At 34.3% G+C, this 13,564-nt stretch overlaps 1 protein-coding gene across 2 annotated transcripts in view; it reads right to left on the bottom strand.

The window, feature by feature from the left end:
• Positions 1 to 13,564, bottom strand: part of CAPN7 (calpain 7) — a 40,070-nt gene that overhangs the window by 10,747 nt on the left and 15,759 nt on the right. The window contains exons 7-16 of one of the 2 annotated variants that reach the window (XM_025882385.2): positions 13,090 to 13,216; positions 12,024 to 12,109; positions 10,704 to 10,797; positions 9,100 to 9,246; positions 7,804 to 7,910; positions 6,820 to 6,940; positions 1,838 to 1,982; positions 1,615 to 1,714; positions 1,184 to 1,319; positions 589 to 664 (exon numbers count right to left, since the gene is read on the bottom strand). In XM_025882385.2, coding sequence (XP_025738170.1) covers positions 589 to 664; positions 1,184 to 1,319; positions 1,615 to 1,714; positions 1,838 to 1,982; positions 6,820 to 6,940; positions 7,804 to 7,910; positions 9,100 to 9,246; positions 10,704 to 10,797; positions 12,024 to 12,109; positions 13,090 to 13,216 — 1,139 coding nt within the window. The remainder of the gene's footprint in view (positions 1 to 588; positions 665 to 1,183; positions 1,320 to 1,614; positions 1,715 to 1,837; positions 1,983 to 6,819; positions 6,941 to 7,803; positions 7,911 to 9,099; positions 9,247 to 10,703; positions 10,798 to 12,023; positions 12,110 to 13,089; positions 13,217 to 13,564) is intronic. The other variant, XM_073900286.1, reaches the window with a different exon arrangement.

The following is a 13,564-nucleotide window of genomic DNA, read 5'->3' as shown; positions in this document are numbered from 1 at the left end:
GAAAGATTCTCTTTGCCTGGCAGAAAGGTTATCACAGAGGAAATAACATATAAGCTGGATCTTAACCATGTTCATTACACAGAATAGGGTAAGAGGAGTAAGTGGGTAGAGGACAGGGATGAGAGAGATACTTGGGAGAAGAAACTGTATGAAAAGAGGGGAAGGAAGGGCATGGGGTGTTCAGTAGTCAGTACCTCACTGAGGGTAATATGAAAAGCTGGGGCCTGAGATAAAAGGCAACAGGAAGGTTAAGGTCAGAATATCAAAAGTCTTACAAATCATGCCAAAGAGCTTAGCTTTTATCCAGGAGTCCACAGAAAACCATAGAATTTTTGATGAGAGAAAAAGGATTTAAGTTTTAGAAATAAAACTCTGACAGCAATATGCAAGAATATAGGAATCCCAAATTCCTGAGGTCTCTAAAAAACAAATCAAAACAACACAAAAGTAGCAAAAATACCAGCATGTCTGTTCGAATGGTTCTTTATTAGCCTATCAGCATTATTTCTGCATATATCTACATTAAGCTTGTCATTTTAATCAGGCAAATAAAATTTTAATGTTTGTTTGAATGTATACTAAACATACCTGGGTAATAAACTTTTTTCCCATCAGTCTTATATACAACCATTGTGATAAATTCTCGATTATTTGCAAAATCATCCTGAAAGTACAAAGAATCCAATGTAGTTAGGAAAATGGGCTCAAAATGCTCTTAAGTAGGGAAAAAAAATTCCAATTTTAAGAGCATTTCAGCTACTTAGTACTATAAAAACCGCTTTTCTGAATTAAATTCATTTCAATGGATGACTACATTGTATAAAATAATACATTAAATAAGACCCTGAGGCTATTAAGATTATGGTTATGCTTTACAGAATCAGGCCTAATGATTTAACATCTCCAAACCCCCTTCAGAGTATTTTAATGTTAATATTCTTAAGACCTAAAGCATATGTAATCAAGCTCAAAACCCTCACTGACAAGCATAAATTCACATTTTTCTTCAGGATTTTAAGTATATAAATTTCCTTAGAGGAAAATACTCATTTATGTAATACAAAACTATCTTCAAGCCACCTGTATAAATGAAACAGGCTGGTAACCAAATTAAGTATCTTCTTCACAATGGTCTAACTGTATTTTTTAAAGTTTCTGTATGGGATATATAAGAGATCAGTACCTTGTCTGTTATGTGTCTACTAAGCAAAACCCAAACTGCAGCACCCCCTTGTGGACACTGCACCTCCAGTTTGTACTGGGGGTTGTTGGCCAGGCTATAGGCATCTTTCACAGGTCCTTGCTTAGCATCCCAAGTACTAAAAGATAAAGTCAACAAAGAAAGCAGTAATTAAGTGTCTCATTGAGCTAAAATAGAAGACTATTTTTAAAAGTTTTGTGTTTCTAATATAACTAAGTTATCAGGATTTTTGTTTTATTGCTTAAAAAATTTCTGGCATAACCAGAATAGCATATAAACAAAATAACTATTACATGGCAGTTATCTGTGGGCATGACAAAAAGAATGCTTGTCTTCATAAATTAATTCTTATATTTTACATGAAAAAAGTGGAGACTACTATAAAGCATATTCTGAAATTTGCAAAAAGTTACCTGTGAATACATGTTGATTCTTTAAAAAGACCTGGATTCCAACTCAAATAAATCACATCATAATACTGACAGAGATCATCCCATGAAATCCAAAATATTCCTGAAAATTAGATGTCTGTTAATCTATAAAATATCTTAATGACAAATGACTTAAGTTAATACATTTCATATTATTATGTTATTTAAAGATCGAATGGTATTAAAATTAAAAAGATATATTTACCATTGTCTATTTTCTGAGCTGTTCGAGGATCAAAGTTTAAATATTTTTGTAACTCCGGGGTCCAGTTTTTTACATCATTTTCACTGTATCTTCCTTTCCAACGTAAATGACTCCAAGGATTTTTCAGTTGGATAAATCGCAGCCCCTATTAAAAAAAAAACAAACAGGAGATAAAGTTGCAAAAACAGTTTTACCAAATTTTTATCAGTTATATCATGCATTTTCTAAGAGAGGATGCATTTTGAATACTGATCAATACTTTTCCTTCCAAATCAAGTTACAATATTCTTTAATCAACATTTTCACTAGGTCACATATCTGATCAAAAACTAAATGCCTACCTATTCCCAAGAGCTATGCTGTCCATGGTAGTCACTACCCACAGGTGATAATTAAAATTAAAATATTTTGAAATAAAAAATTAAAAATCAGTTCCTTAGTCACACTAGCAACATTTCAAGCGTTCAAGGACCACGTATAGCTAGCAGCTAATGCACAGCACAGCACAGCCATGGAACATTTCCATTACAGTAGGAAGTTCTTTTGGACAGTGCTGCCTTAGAGCATCAAGAATTTCCCACCTTTTTTCTTCTTTTTCTTTTTTTCCCAAAGATTTTATTTATTTGAGAGAGAGAGAGAGAGAGAGAGAGAGAGCACAAGAGGGGGGAGGGTCAGAGGGAGAAGCAGACTCCCTGCTAAGCAGGGAGCCCGATGTGGGACTCGATCCCGGGACTCCAGGATCATGACCTGAGCCGAAGGCAGTCGCTTAACCAACTGAGCCACCCAGGTGCCCAAGAATTTCCCACCCTTTCAAAGCCTACTCTGCTCTGGCCTCACTTTATTTTCCAGTGCTCATACTGCATGTATCTTTGGCTCTAATTTAGTCTTTTCTCTCATCATCCCCACAAATAATCCTTATTCAGTTTTACCTCTAACAGCATTTACCCAGGCTGTCCCCCTTTCCTGGAAAGCCCTCTCTGATCCCTTTTAAGCACCCTCCTCCCTTCAGATCCTTTCAGATCCTCCTTAGCTCTTTCCTCCACTCATCTCTCAGTGAAGACTGAAGCAGTGAAGAAGAGAAACAGAACATGAACTTTAGAGTCAGAAATGAAATGTGACCAAATGCCAGCTCTACTATTAATTAGCTTTATGGACCTTGGGTGGGTCATTTACTCTCTGATCATTTGTTTACTCACACATAAAATGAAGATCATAATGTCTCCTAGAACACTGTTGTGAAGATTAAATGAAGTAACATGTGCAAAATATTTAGCAATTAATAATTGTCTTCTTTTAATTACTACCTCTTCTCTAAACTTTATAGTGCTAACATTTTGTATTACTTTAGTTCAAAACAAATAATATCCTATCTTGTTTCCTACTTGTGCAAATGTATGAGTCTTGTCACCCCAATGAGACTGTAAACTCCTTGAAATGGTAACACTACTGTCCTTTCTCAGAAGTCTCCACTGAGTTTATAAAACAGAGTGTTAAGGTTACTAAGTGCTCAACAAATACTAAGTGTGTCTATAGAACTCATTACTCAGACTCAGAAAACCAAAAGAGCTTGTAAATACAAGTATTTGTCTTATCTCAAGCAGTCAAATTAGGAAATTGTATTCATTTTCTAATGTCAAACTGTCAAAATGATGTCTTTTCTGAAAGACACATTCCTCGGCTATTTTAAATGTGGCAAATCATGGCCTGGCAAAGATATGATTTCTGGACATAAGACTCATTCCTCTCAGGAATCTTCAAATTCCTTTTTTCAATTTCTTCTTACCAGTTATCCACTCCTACCCCTGCCACACAGATATTTAACTCTATTTTTTTTTTTCATAAAACCTAGCTCTACATAAGCAGGAAATCTGCCTTATTTCAGAACTCTTAACACTTCTTAAAGAAGGACTATAAAGGAGAGAAAATTGCTAAGTTCCTTTGGGGCAGGTTCCAGGCATCACTGACATTTAAGGACACTAAGAAGGAGCTGTAGATTTTGTTTGGATAGAGAGCCTGTAATTCAGAGGCCCTGAATAGGCGAAGAAATGTTAGACTAAAAAAGGATCTGGTTATGATGAAACATCCCATTTTCAAAGTTATTTCCAAGTGGCAGCAAATGAAAAGACTTGAATAGATTCAGAAATCCCTTGGTAAGACTTGCTGGACTTAGAGACAGCAACTTGAAACTGAGATGTGGCTTCACAATAGACTATGGAATATAACCTCAAGGAGGAGACAACAAAATGACCCAAAAGGACTGCTGAGACTAAAAGTGAAGATCTTAGAATACGCAAGGTGGTTAGAGGCAAACACAAAAGATAACATTTTCACATAAGTATTAATAAAATCTTATTAAGTGAAGAAATTCACAAATGTAGAAGACTGGCAGTACCTTTAGTCTAAGATTAGGTCTATCTGCACAACAGAGGTTCTAGAGATAAATGCCTAAATAAGATAAATATTTTTGGAAATATTTTTAAATTCAAGTCAGAACTAAGGAACTCTCTCAAAATACAGACAGCAAAAATAAGATAAAAAATGAACCCGGGGCACCTAGGTGGCTCAGTCGGTTAAGCGTCTGCTTTCGGCTCAGATCATGATCCCAGGGTCCTGGGATTGAGTCCCACAGCCATCAAGCTCCCTGCTCAGCGGAGAGCCTGCAAACCTGCTTCTCCCTCTCCCTTGTGCTTCCCCCTCGCTTGTGCTCTCTCTCTCAAAATAAAATCTTTAAGAAAAGAATGATGAACCCAGGGAACTCCTCAAGTATATAACTAATCAAAGATACTGGTGAAAACCCTTATAAATTTTAACACATGAAGAAGCCTTTAGATAAAGATCAACCCTGACTACAAAGTTGGGGTAAGCAAAAGGAAACTGGGGTCAGCTCCACAATGTGAGATGTCTGCTCAAGCTGGATAATGCTGCTTCAGTGACTTGCACAGAATTAAGATAGGAACAGAAAGCATACATATGAACAGAGAGCATTACACCACAGTGAAGAAACCTGTCTCGGGGTCACAGTTTACTTCAACTATACATGCTCTAAAATGCCTTCATCTCTACAGAATAACTCCCATGTGGAATTAAAAATACGTAAATAGTGCTTTCTGATTTTTAACTAAAATGGCCGTTATTTAAAATTCTTAATTTACTGACATTCAGCAAATTTTTAAATGTTTTGTTTTTAGGTCAAACCACAGGTGCCTATTTCTCTCATAAACATGTTATTTGTATAGTTTCCTCTGAACATCAGAACAAATAGCATTATTGAAAGTAAATGATACAATCTTCACAGAAAATTTCCTCAAATTCAAGCTTACTTTTATACTGACTTTATCTAAATTTAATTATCTTGTTATTAACTCACTTGATCACCTCCCAGGATGGTTTTTAATTAACATTTTTTTTTTTTAAGATTTTATTTGTCAGAGAGAGAGAGACAAAGAGAGAGAGTGAGCACAAGCAGAGCGAGTGGCAGGCAGAGGGAGAAGCAGGTTCCCTGCTGAGCAAGGAGATCGATGTGGGACTCAATCCCAGGACCCTGGGATCATGACCTGAGCTGAAGGCAGACGCTTAACCGACTGAGCCACCCAGGCATCCTGGTCACCTACCAGGATATTTTAACAATAAAATAACATACACATAGTACTAAATAACAGCAACTGTTATGGCCAATGTTTTGACTCATGTTTGTGGAAAATCACATTTCTAAAACAAACAAATCTCTCAGCTTATTCAATTTTACGTATGTTTTTATTTTTTTGCTTTAGGTAATCAATTTTTATGTTTTTTTTAAGGTTTTATTTATTTATTTGAGAGAGAGAGAGTGAGAAAGAGTGCACGAGAGGGGGTAGGGTCAGAGGGAGAAGCAGACTCCCCACCGAGCAGGGAGTCCGATGCAGGACGAGATCCCGGGACTCCAGGATCATGACCTGAGCCAAAGGCAGTCGCTTAAGCAACTGAGCCACCCAGGCGCCCTTTATGCTACTTTTAAAGGAACACACTATCCTATACACAATGGTGAGGGATACAATAGTGGTTGATTTAGAAAGCCTTGAGACATATAAATTGATGTTGCAGCAGGTCCCTACTGCCTTCATAATTCATATAATTCTACGTGCCATATAAGAAAATCAATCTAGTTAATACACAGTGGAACATTGTCATTGCTGATTGATCACTACTTCCTTCTGTAAGTTTAAGCAGAGGAAACTGGAACATGTGGCTAAACTTTCCAGTGACTACACAGCTTAGGTACTCTATATCATTAGAGAAAAATATTCCTACCGTAACAATCTCTGTATTTTCTAATCCATAGAACAGATCTATTTTTCAGTTAAAAAGAGCTAATCAATAACCTGAGAAGTAATAAGTCAACCATTCCAACAGCTGAGCAGAGAAAGAGTCTGAAATGTCTAACAGCATGTGAGGGCTGCTAGGAAGAGAAACATTTGCAAACCCACTGGCATGTTTCTTACTCACAGATATTCTATTTTTTGTCCTTTCATAAATATTTACTGAATGTCTACCATGCTCTAGAGCCTAACACTATGATTGCCCCCAACACCAGCAAATAGCCCAGAACCTTGAGGGCTGTGTGTTTACCTCAACCCTTTACTTTTATGAAAAAGAGGCAAAAGCCATTTCTGTTTTGTCATCAATATCTGCACGTCACTGTCATTACATTTCCCATCTTTTTATTTCATAATTTCCAATGGTTGAGGTCACATTATTTAATGTAATAGGTAGAATGATTTTTAAAACTTCATCTAAAACTGACTTGTCAGTATTCTGAAGACTATTACACTACTGATGTGCACTGGGTGTTTTATGTAAGTGATGAATCACTGAATTCTACTCCAGAAACCAATACTGCACCTAAAATTTAAATTAAAAAAAAAAAAAAAGGTCTATTATACTATTTGGGATCCTTGCAATGTCTTACTATCAGATATGAGAAAGAAAAAAATGTAAAGCAAAACCTTAAACTCTCTAATATCCAAAACAGCATATGCATGTGTGGGAACCAGACCCCACTTCTCTCCTTCAGCTTCAGTCATCATTCCAGTTGATGCAGTGATGAGGACATCCCCTTTGTGAAACCTGGAATGACCCCAACAGACAAATAATTAAAAGAAAACACATTTATACCATCAGATCACACTATCTTTCCTTTAGTCTCAAGAGTTAATATGAAAATTTCCACAAATTTGACAACTTTTCTAAAACGGGCTATTCTCAACACTCCTCAGAGAACAAGGTACATTTCTGTTTCACAATGCATCAGATAAATTATCACATTACCCCACCCTCCTCCAGTTTTAGATAATCAGGTAGAAACTTATCAATGAAGGAAAGCAAATGCTAAGTTTTCAAATGATTTACAAATAAAGTTGAAGATGTCAAATACATTTTGTCAAATCTTTGAAATTTTCTAGTTTCACTACTGAATGTGTATTATTGCACAATTTTCCCATCTCTACCTGTGGATTATTCATTTAAGGCTTAAAAGCTACCTTCCTCTTTATATTCTCAGATTTCTCTTTTTCCACCTTCCCTCAAATTGGTAAGTACTTGGGAAGTATAAAACAATTTGTCCATATGACATATTCCAAATTCCAATGTTTTGGATTATTTACAATCTGGATTAATTGTAACAATCAGTGAGGATAACTGAGGGCCGGCCATAGCAAGTACATAAAGTGAAGTCCATTTTAAAAACACAATTTCCTGGGGGTGCCTAGCTGACTAAGTGGGTGGAGCACGTGGGGGTCATGGAGTTTGAGCCCCGTGTTGGGCACAGAGATTACTTATACAAAAACAAAACTGAAAACAAAATAAATGAAACCAGAATTTCTCTAAATAACTAAAAATGCAGGCTTTGCAATTTCTTCTAAATAGACATGAATTTTAAAAGCCTCTTTTACTACCAAAAAGAGAGAGAGAGAGAGAGAGAAAATGTTTACCTTTGATAAAGCATTCTGAAAGAATTATCCTTACTGAAAGTTTGGCTATCTGAATGCATAGCTATCCTTTCTGGTATCCACCCAGTCAGTGCATGAAGATCAATATTCTGCAACATAAACACATTTTCAGGACTGTCAATATTGTTTTCAAGCTCTTTAATGAATCCACATGGTAGCTATTAAATCTCATTGATTTGATGTAATGATTGATAGAATAAATCACCGGGTAGTAAGCTGTTTTCGACCAGTAATAGATTTCATTTTAAATTCAAATTCCTACTTGGATTTGAGCACAAGTTTATCTATTCCTTATAATCTCCGTTGTTTTTCCTGAATGCAACAATTGTTTTACTGGTAAATATGATGAAAACTCAAAACATCTTACAGATAAAAGCTGCTTTAATAATGATGATGACAGTCACCATTTAGTGAGTTCTTAGGACAGCCACTTTTCTAAAGTCTTACATATATTCTCATTCCTTCTCTACGTTGCACTAGGTAAATTAAAAGGCACTGAATTAGAAACTAAACTATAAAAATATTTGAGGAACAGAACAATTGAGCATGTAAGCCAAGAAGAAATTTTAATATCCTACTGCAATTAACTATGACCTATACATTCTTTGCCTAACATAAGAACCAGAAGAGTGAAGGAGGCCTGGTATTAGGTGGGAAAACTAACCAGCTATGAACCATGGATGACTTGCATACATTACTTCATTTAATCTTTACAACTCTGAGAGGTGGGTATTATCCTCATATTACAGACAAGCAAAGAGGTTAAGAATGGCTACATACCTTTTTTAAGGCCACAGGCTGGTTATTGTCATAATTCAAAGTTATACTAATCTAATTTCTGGCATAAGCCCAGTCTACCTCATCCAACTAAAGGACACTGGCACACACCTTGAGTTTGTAGGTTAAGCAGTGTTAAGATGGGGAAAAACTAAAAAACAAACTCCTTGAACCTTTATTTACAAATCAAAAAACATACGTAAGGATGACAATATGACACATCCCTCTGATCTGAAGAGACTTCTTTGGAAAGGTACACGGTATCTAACTGGTCTTGTATCTCAGCATGACAGCAGACATACATTTTAGGCTTCCCTGATTCCTTTACAATGCACTATCCGTAAAAGAAAACAGTTTTCCTTAACAAGGTGACCGATCAACATTTTTCAGGGGTTCATACTGGTTTATTTTCCTTTAAACAAAAATATCATCTATAATCTCTCAAATTTAAAATAGTCATTAGATAGCATAAGTCTGTGTCTGGATCATCCTGATACTTGCCGAATTGGATCCTGGGAAATCATATCCTCCCATGACCTTCATATATGCTTTTTCTATGAGAGAAACCCATAATTCACTTTTGTTGTTAGAGTAAGAACAGAGCAATTCTCCCTTATGATCAACAGGTAATTGATCATCAATTATCACCTGGAGAAAGAAAACATTAATTACCTTAGGTGGTACAAAATATCTTAAAATCCTTCCTATCAAGGAAAAAAATACCTTTCATACAGATGAAATAAAAGGCACAATGTGACTATTATTAAGGTAATGATAGCTTCATATTTCTAGAATCTGATCAATTATAAAATATTATACAATGTCTTTATTCCATTTAATAGGCTAATCTCCCTGTCACCTGATAACCTTGAGCCAACTGGTTAAATGGATCTATACCATCAAAATTATTACAGATTCTAGAAATGTACATTATATCTAAAATAATTATAAAAGGGCCTCACTATTAAGGTAAATAACAATATTACTACATGTAATTTTAACCTAAACCTGCAAAAAGACTCATGTTATGTACAGTTGAGAAGTAGAACATTATGGCCAAAAGATATATTTAAGTAACAGAGGAAGTGATCACCACAAAGACAAAGTTTCTAAGTCACATTTATAAAGTGATCTGGGAATCGAGGACAGGAAAATTTCTGATCTAACACTATTAGGAGGATCATGCAACTACATTTTCAAAGATTCTTTAAACAAGGGGTTATTTAAAGACTACAGTTCAGAAAAACCATTCTCAATGATTTTGCTCAATTTTTAAGTAATTAGCTAGAGCAGCGGTTCTCAAAGGGTTTTCTTAGCAGCACCAGCATTATCTGGGAACTTGTTAGAAATGCAAATCATGGCCCCACCCCACAAATTCTAAACCGGAAACTCTGGGGGGGGGGCGGTGCAGGGCAGCAATTTGTGTTTTAAGCCCTCCACGTGATTTTATACATAACCAAAATTTGAGTATTACTGAGCCACTGAGCAACTTCTCAGACTGAAAGCATCAGGGAATTTGTTTAAATGCAGATTCTGATTCAGTAGGTTCAGGGTAAGGCCTAAAATTTCACAATTCTAACAAGTTCTCGGTAAATGCTAATGTTGATCCATGGTCCTCTGAGTAGACAAGAGCTAGAGAATCCCAACAATGCCAGGCCATTACACAATTCATAGTTCTTAAAGAAAGCAGTGTAATTTCAGACTATATATATTTCACAAAGAAAAACATAACTTTAAAGGCTTCTTAGGTTTGAAGTTATGAATATATATAAACTTTTGTGACCTAATAGATTTAGTTTGCCTGATTTCCTTTTCCTTTTAATCAATTAAGAGCTAACAGATTAAAGTTTAAGCATTAGTAATCATTAGCTCAATGTTACTTTTTGAAACTTTCTATAAATTTCCCAAAGCCACTTTTTAAAAACTTTAATTTTTATTTTTAATTATTAACATATGATGTTATTGGTAGCAATATGCATAACACCAGACTCAAAATCTTTTTAAATGTTTACACAAATAACATTTCTTAATGATTCTATTCAATATCCAAAGATGGGGAAGAGAGAGAGAGAGAAGGGGTTGGGGTGGGGAGAGGTATTATTCACCTTTCTTGGGACACCATTGAGGTGAAGTTTTACCATATACTTTCCACATGGATTGTATTCTGGCTCACCATCCTTATTCTGAGGGTAAATTATGCTTTTGTAAGGAAAATAAATATTGAAATACCAAATTAATATTCAATATAAACTACTATGCAGGATATTATATTTTATTTAGACATATGCTATTGTCTTGGCAATTTTATAAAAATAAACATGAGAATATTTTTCTATGATAGGTCTAGGAAAAGAATTTCACCCTAATCAAAGTGCTTATTTAATATAAAGAAAATATCTTATGAGATCATAGAACACGGCACAAACTTCACAATACTCTGAAAAATACTAAGTTTTAAATTATATACTCTAATAAATTTTCTATTAAGTGGATATATTTGCCAGTTGAAATAATCTTCTCTCACTGATTCAAGAAGAGACCATTTCAGTTAACAAGAACTAAGGCAACTGACTACAACTCTGACAGAGATAAACACAATTCTGATAAAGTTACACAAAATTATCTAGTAAGACATTTGTTATCAGTATCAATTTTCTTCTACACTACATATTATTTACTTATAATGATCTATTTATCCAAGATGGCAAATAGCTTGAAACTAAGGTCTGTGTTTAATTTGCCTTTGTAATCTCAGGACTTACACAAAAACCACTCAGGAAAAGATGCATGAAAAATTATAATCCTTAATTTTTACAATGAATTATCTTTAGTAATAAGACTTTAAAAAATTGAGAGAAAAGCTATTTCAGTAACATTTTGGTACATTCTAAAGCAGTTCTAGCCACAAGAAATATTTTATATTTTCCAGTTGCCATATTAAAAGTTAAAATAAGGTGAGATTTTAATTTTTATTTAACCAAACTTATCCAAAATCATATTTCAATGTGTAATCACTATAAAAATTTGAGATATCTTCCAATTTTGTATTTTTTTGTACTTAGTTTTCAAAATCTGATGCATTTTACACTTATAGCCCATTTTGATTCAGACCAGCCCTCTTCAAGTATACAATAGCTACATGTGGCTAGTGGCTACTGTATACTATAATTATAAATATGATTTTACTTTGACCGATTTTATTTCAAAACATACCAATTTCATATATATTAATACATGTGCATACGTTCTTAGACTATTTTAGGAAATCTTTCCACATTCACAAATCATCTGTTTAACATACAGGGCCACAATATTCTAAGTGATATGGCTTCTTCACTTTCTACGCAGACAAGACCTAAGCTGTTAGTTTCTAGTCAAGAGATAATTGTATGAAAAGGGCTAAAGGGACAAATACAAAATTTTACCTGGTAATCAACTTCTTATTAAATCGTCTTTCATAAGCTGCACTGATAGCCAGTGATGCCACAAAGGAACAATCTGATACTATTGTCTGTTAATAAGAATTTATTAACATATTAACTAATTCATTAATGTAATTTCAACATTACACAATATTTAAGCACTACACCTACGCAGCCAACTTTTCATACTGAGTTAACTGTTGTTGAATACCAAAATAATAAACAGAAATTCTATACTGCCAACTCAATACATATTTTCTTCAGACAAATCCTAGAAAAACTGATTAAAACATTTCAATAAATTCAGAATAAATATGGGTGATACATTTCTTACATGGATAAAAGCATACTTACTGAACCCACAAGTTTTTAATGATAATTTAAAGGCATTTTTTAAAGTTTATTATAATATGACCAACTAAACTGAATAGGCACATCAAAAGATTCTTGATCATAGTATTTCAGGACCATTATCTTTATACTAACTGGAAGACATCTGTAATTCAATGCAAAACTTAACTGAATAAAGTTTGCAATAAAACCATACTGTTGTTACACCACTGAAGTGTTTTAAATAAGCCTAATAGCTTCCTTTTTTAAAAATATCTATTCTCAGAGTGCCTGGGTGGCTCAGTTGGTTAAGCCTCCGACTCTTGGTTTCAGCTCAGGTCATGAGATTGAGCCCCATGTCAGGCTCCATGCTCAGCATGGAGTCTGCTTGAAATATCCCCTCTCCCTCTACACCTCCCTCTCCTCCCCCACTGTGCGCTCTCTCTCAAATAAAATCTTTAAAAAGAAAATCTATTCTCTTATCAAGGTGAGGCTGAGATCCTCAACCTTCTCATCTGCAAGAACATATTGATAAACAGGGTCTATATAAAAATCTGTAATTGCTCAAACCAGTTATTCATACTCATATTATCTCAGTATGTCTAAGTTAAAGTGTGCAGAATAATTTTTCCAATTATACTCATGCACCTAAATATATAAAACAAAAAAAAATCCCCAAATCTATATTCAAATTACTTCAAAATGTTAGCTTTCATATAAAATTATATAAAATGTTTACCTGCTTTATGCTAAAACTGGACACAGTATAAATCATTGTAGGATTGTTGGTGAGGTCTTCTGGTCGTACCCATTTGGAAAATGTAGTTTTTTGTTTAGGTGATAATGGTAGCTTGCCCCATCTATCACTGAGGTAATAATAAAAATTAAATACTACTACTACTACTAAAATTAATCTTTAAAAATGACACAAAAACAAAATTAAATTTCCTAGAGATTTATTTATTTTTTTGGTATAATGATCATAGCTATTATATCATCCTAAAATAATGCTCTGGTCAAATCTGGCTCTTTACACTTAACCCTGAATCCAGTCAATGTGCTCATCCCTCTCAATTAAAAAAATATAAATTTATAACTGCAACAGGAAAGCAACTTAAAATCACTTATATTTACTTTAAGAATATAATTTAAAAGTTTACATCAGCATCATTATATTCAAGAAATTCAGTTTCAATAAAATGGAACCATTAACA

This window comes from Callorhinus ursinus, unplaced genomic scaffold (genome assembly GCF_003265705.2).
Source record: "Callorhinus ursinus isolate GAN/ISIS: 27379988/994484 unplaced genomic scaffold, GSC_fseal_2.0 scaffold1, whole genome shotgun sequence".
Classification (NCBI taxonomy): domain Eukaryota; kingdom Metazoa; phylum Chordata; class Mammalia; order Carnivora; family Otariidae; genus Callorhinus; species Callorhinus ursinus.
This window is presented reverse-complemented; position numbering and strand designations above follow the sequence as displayed.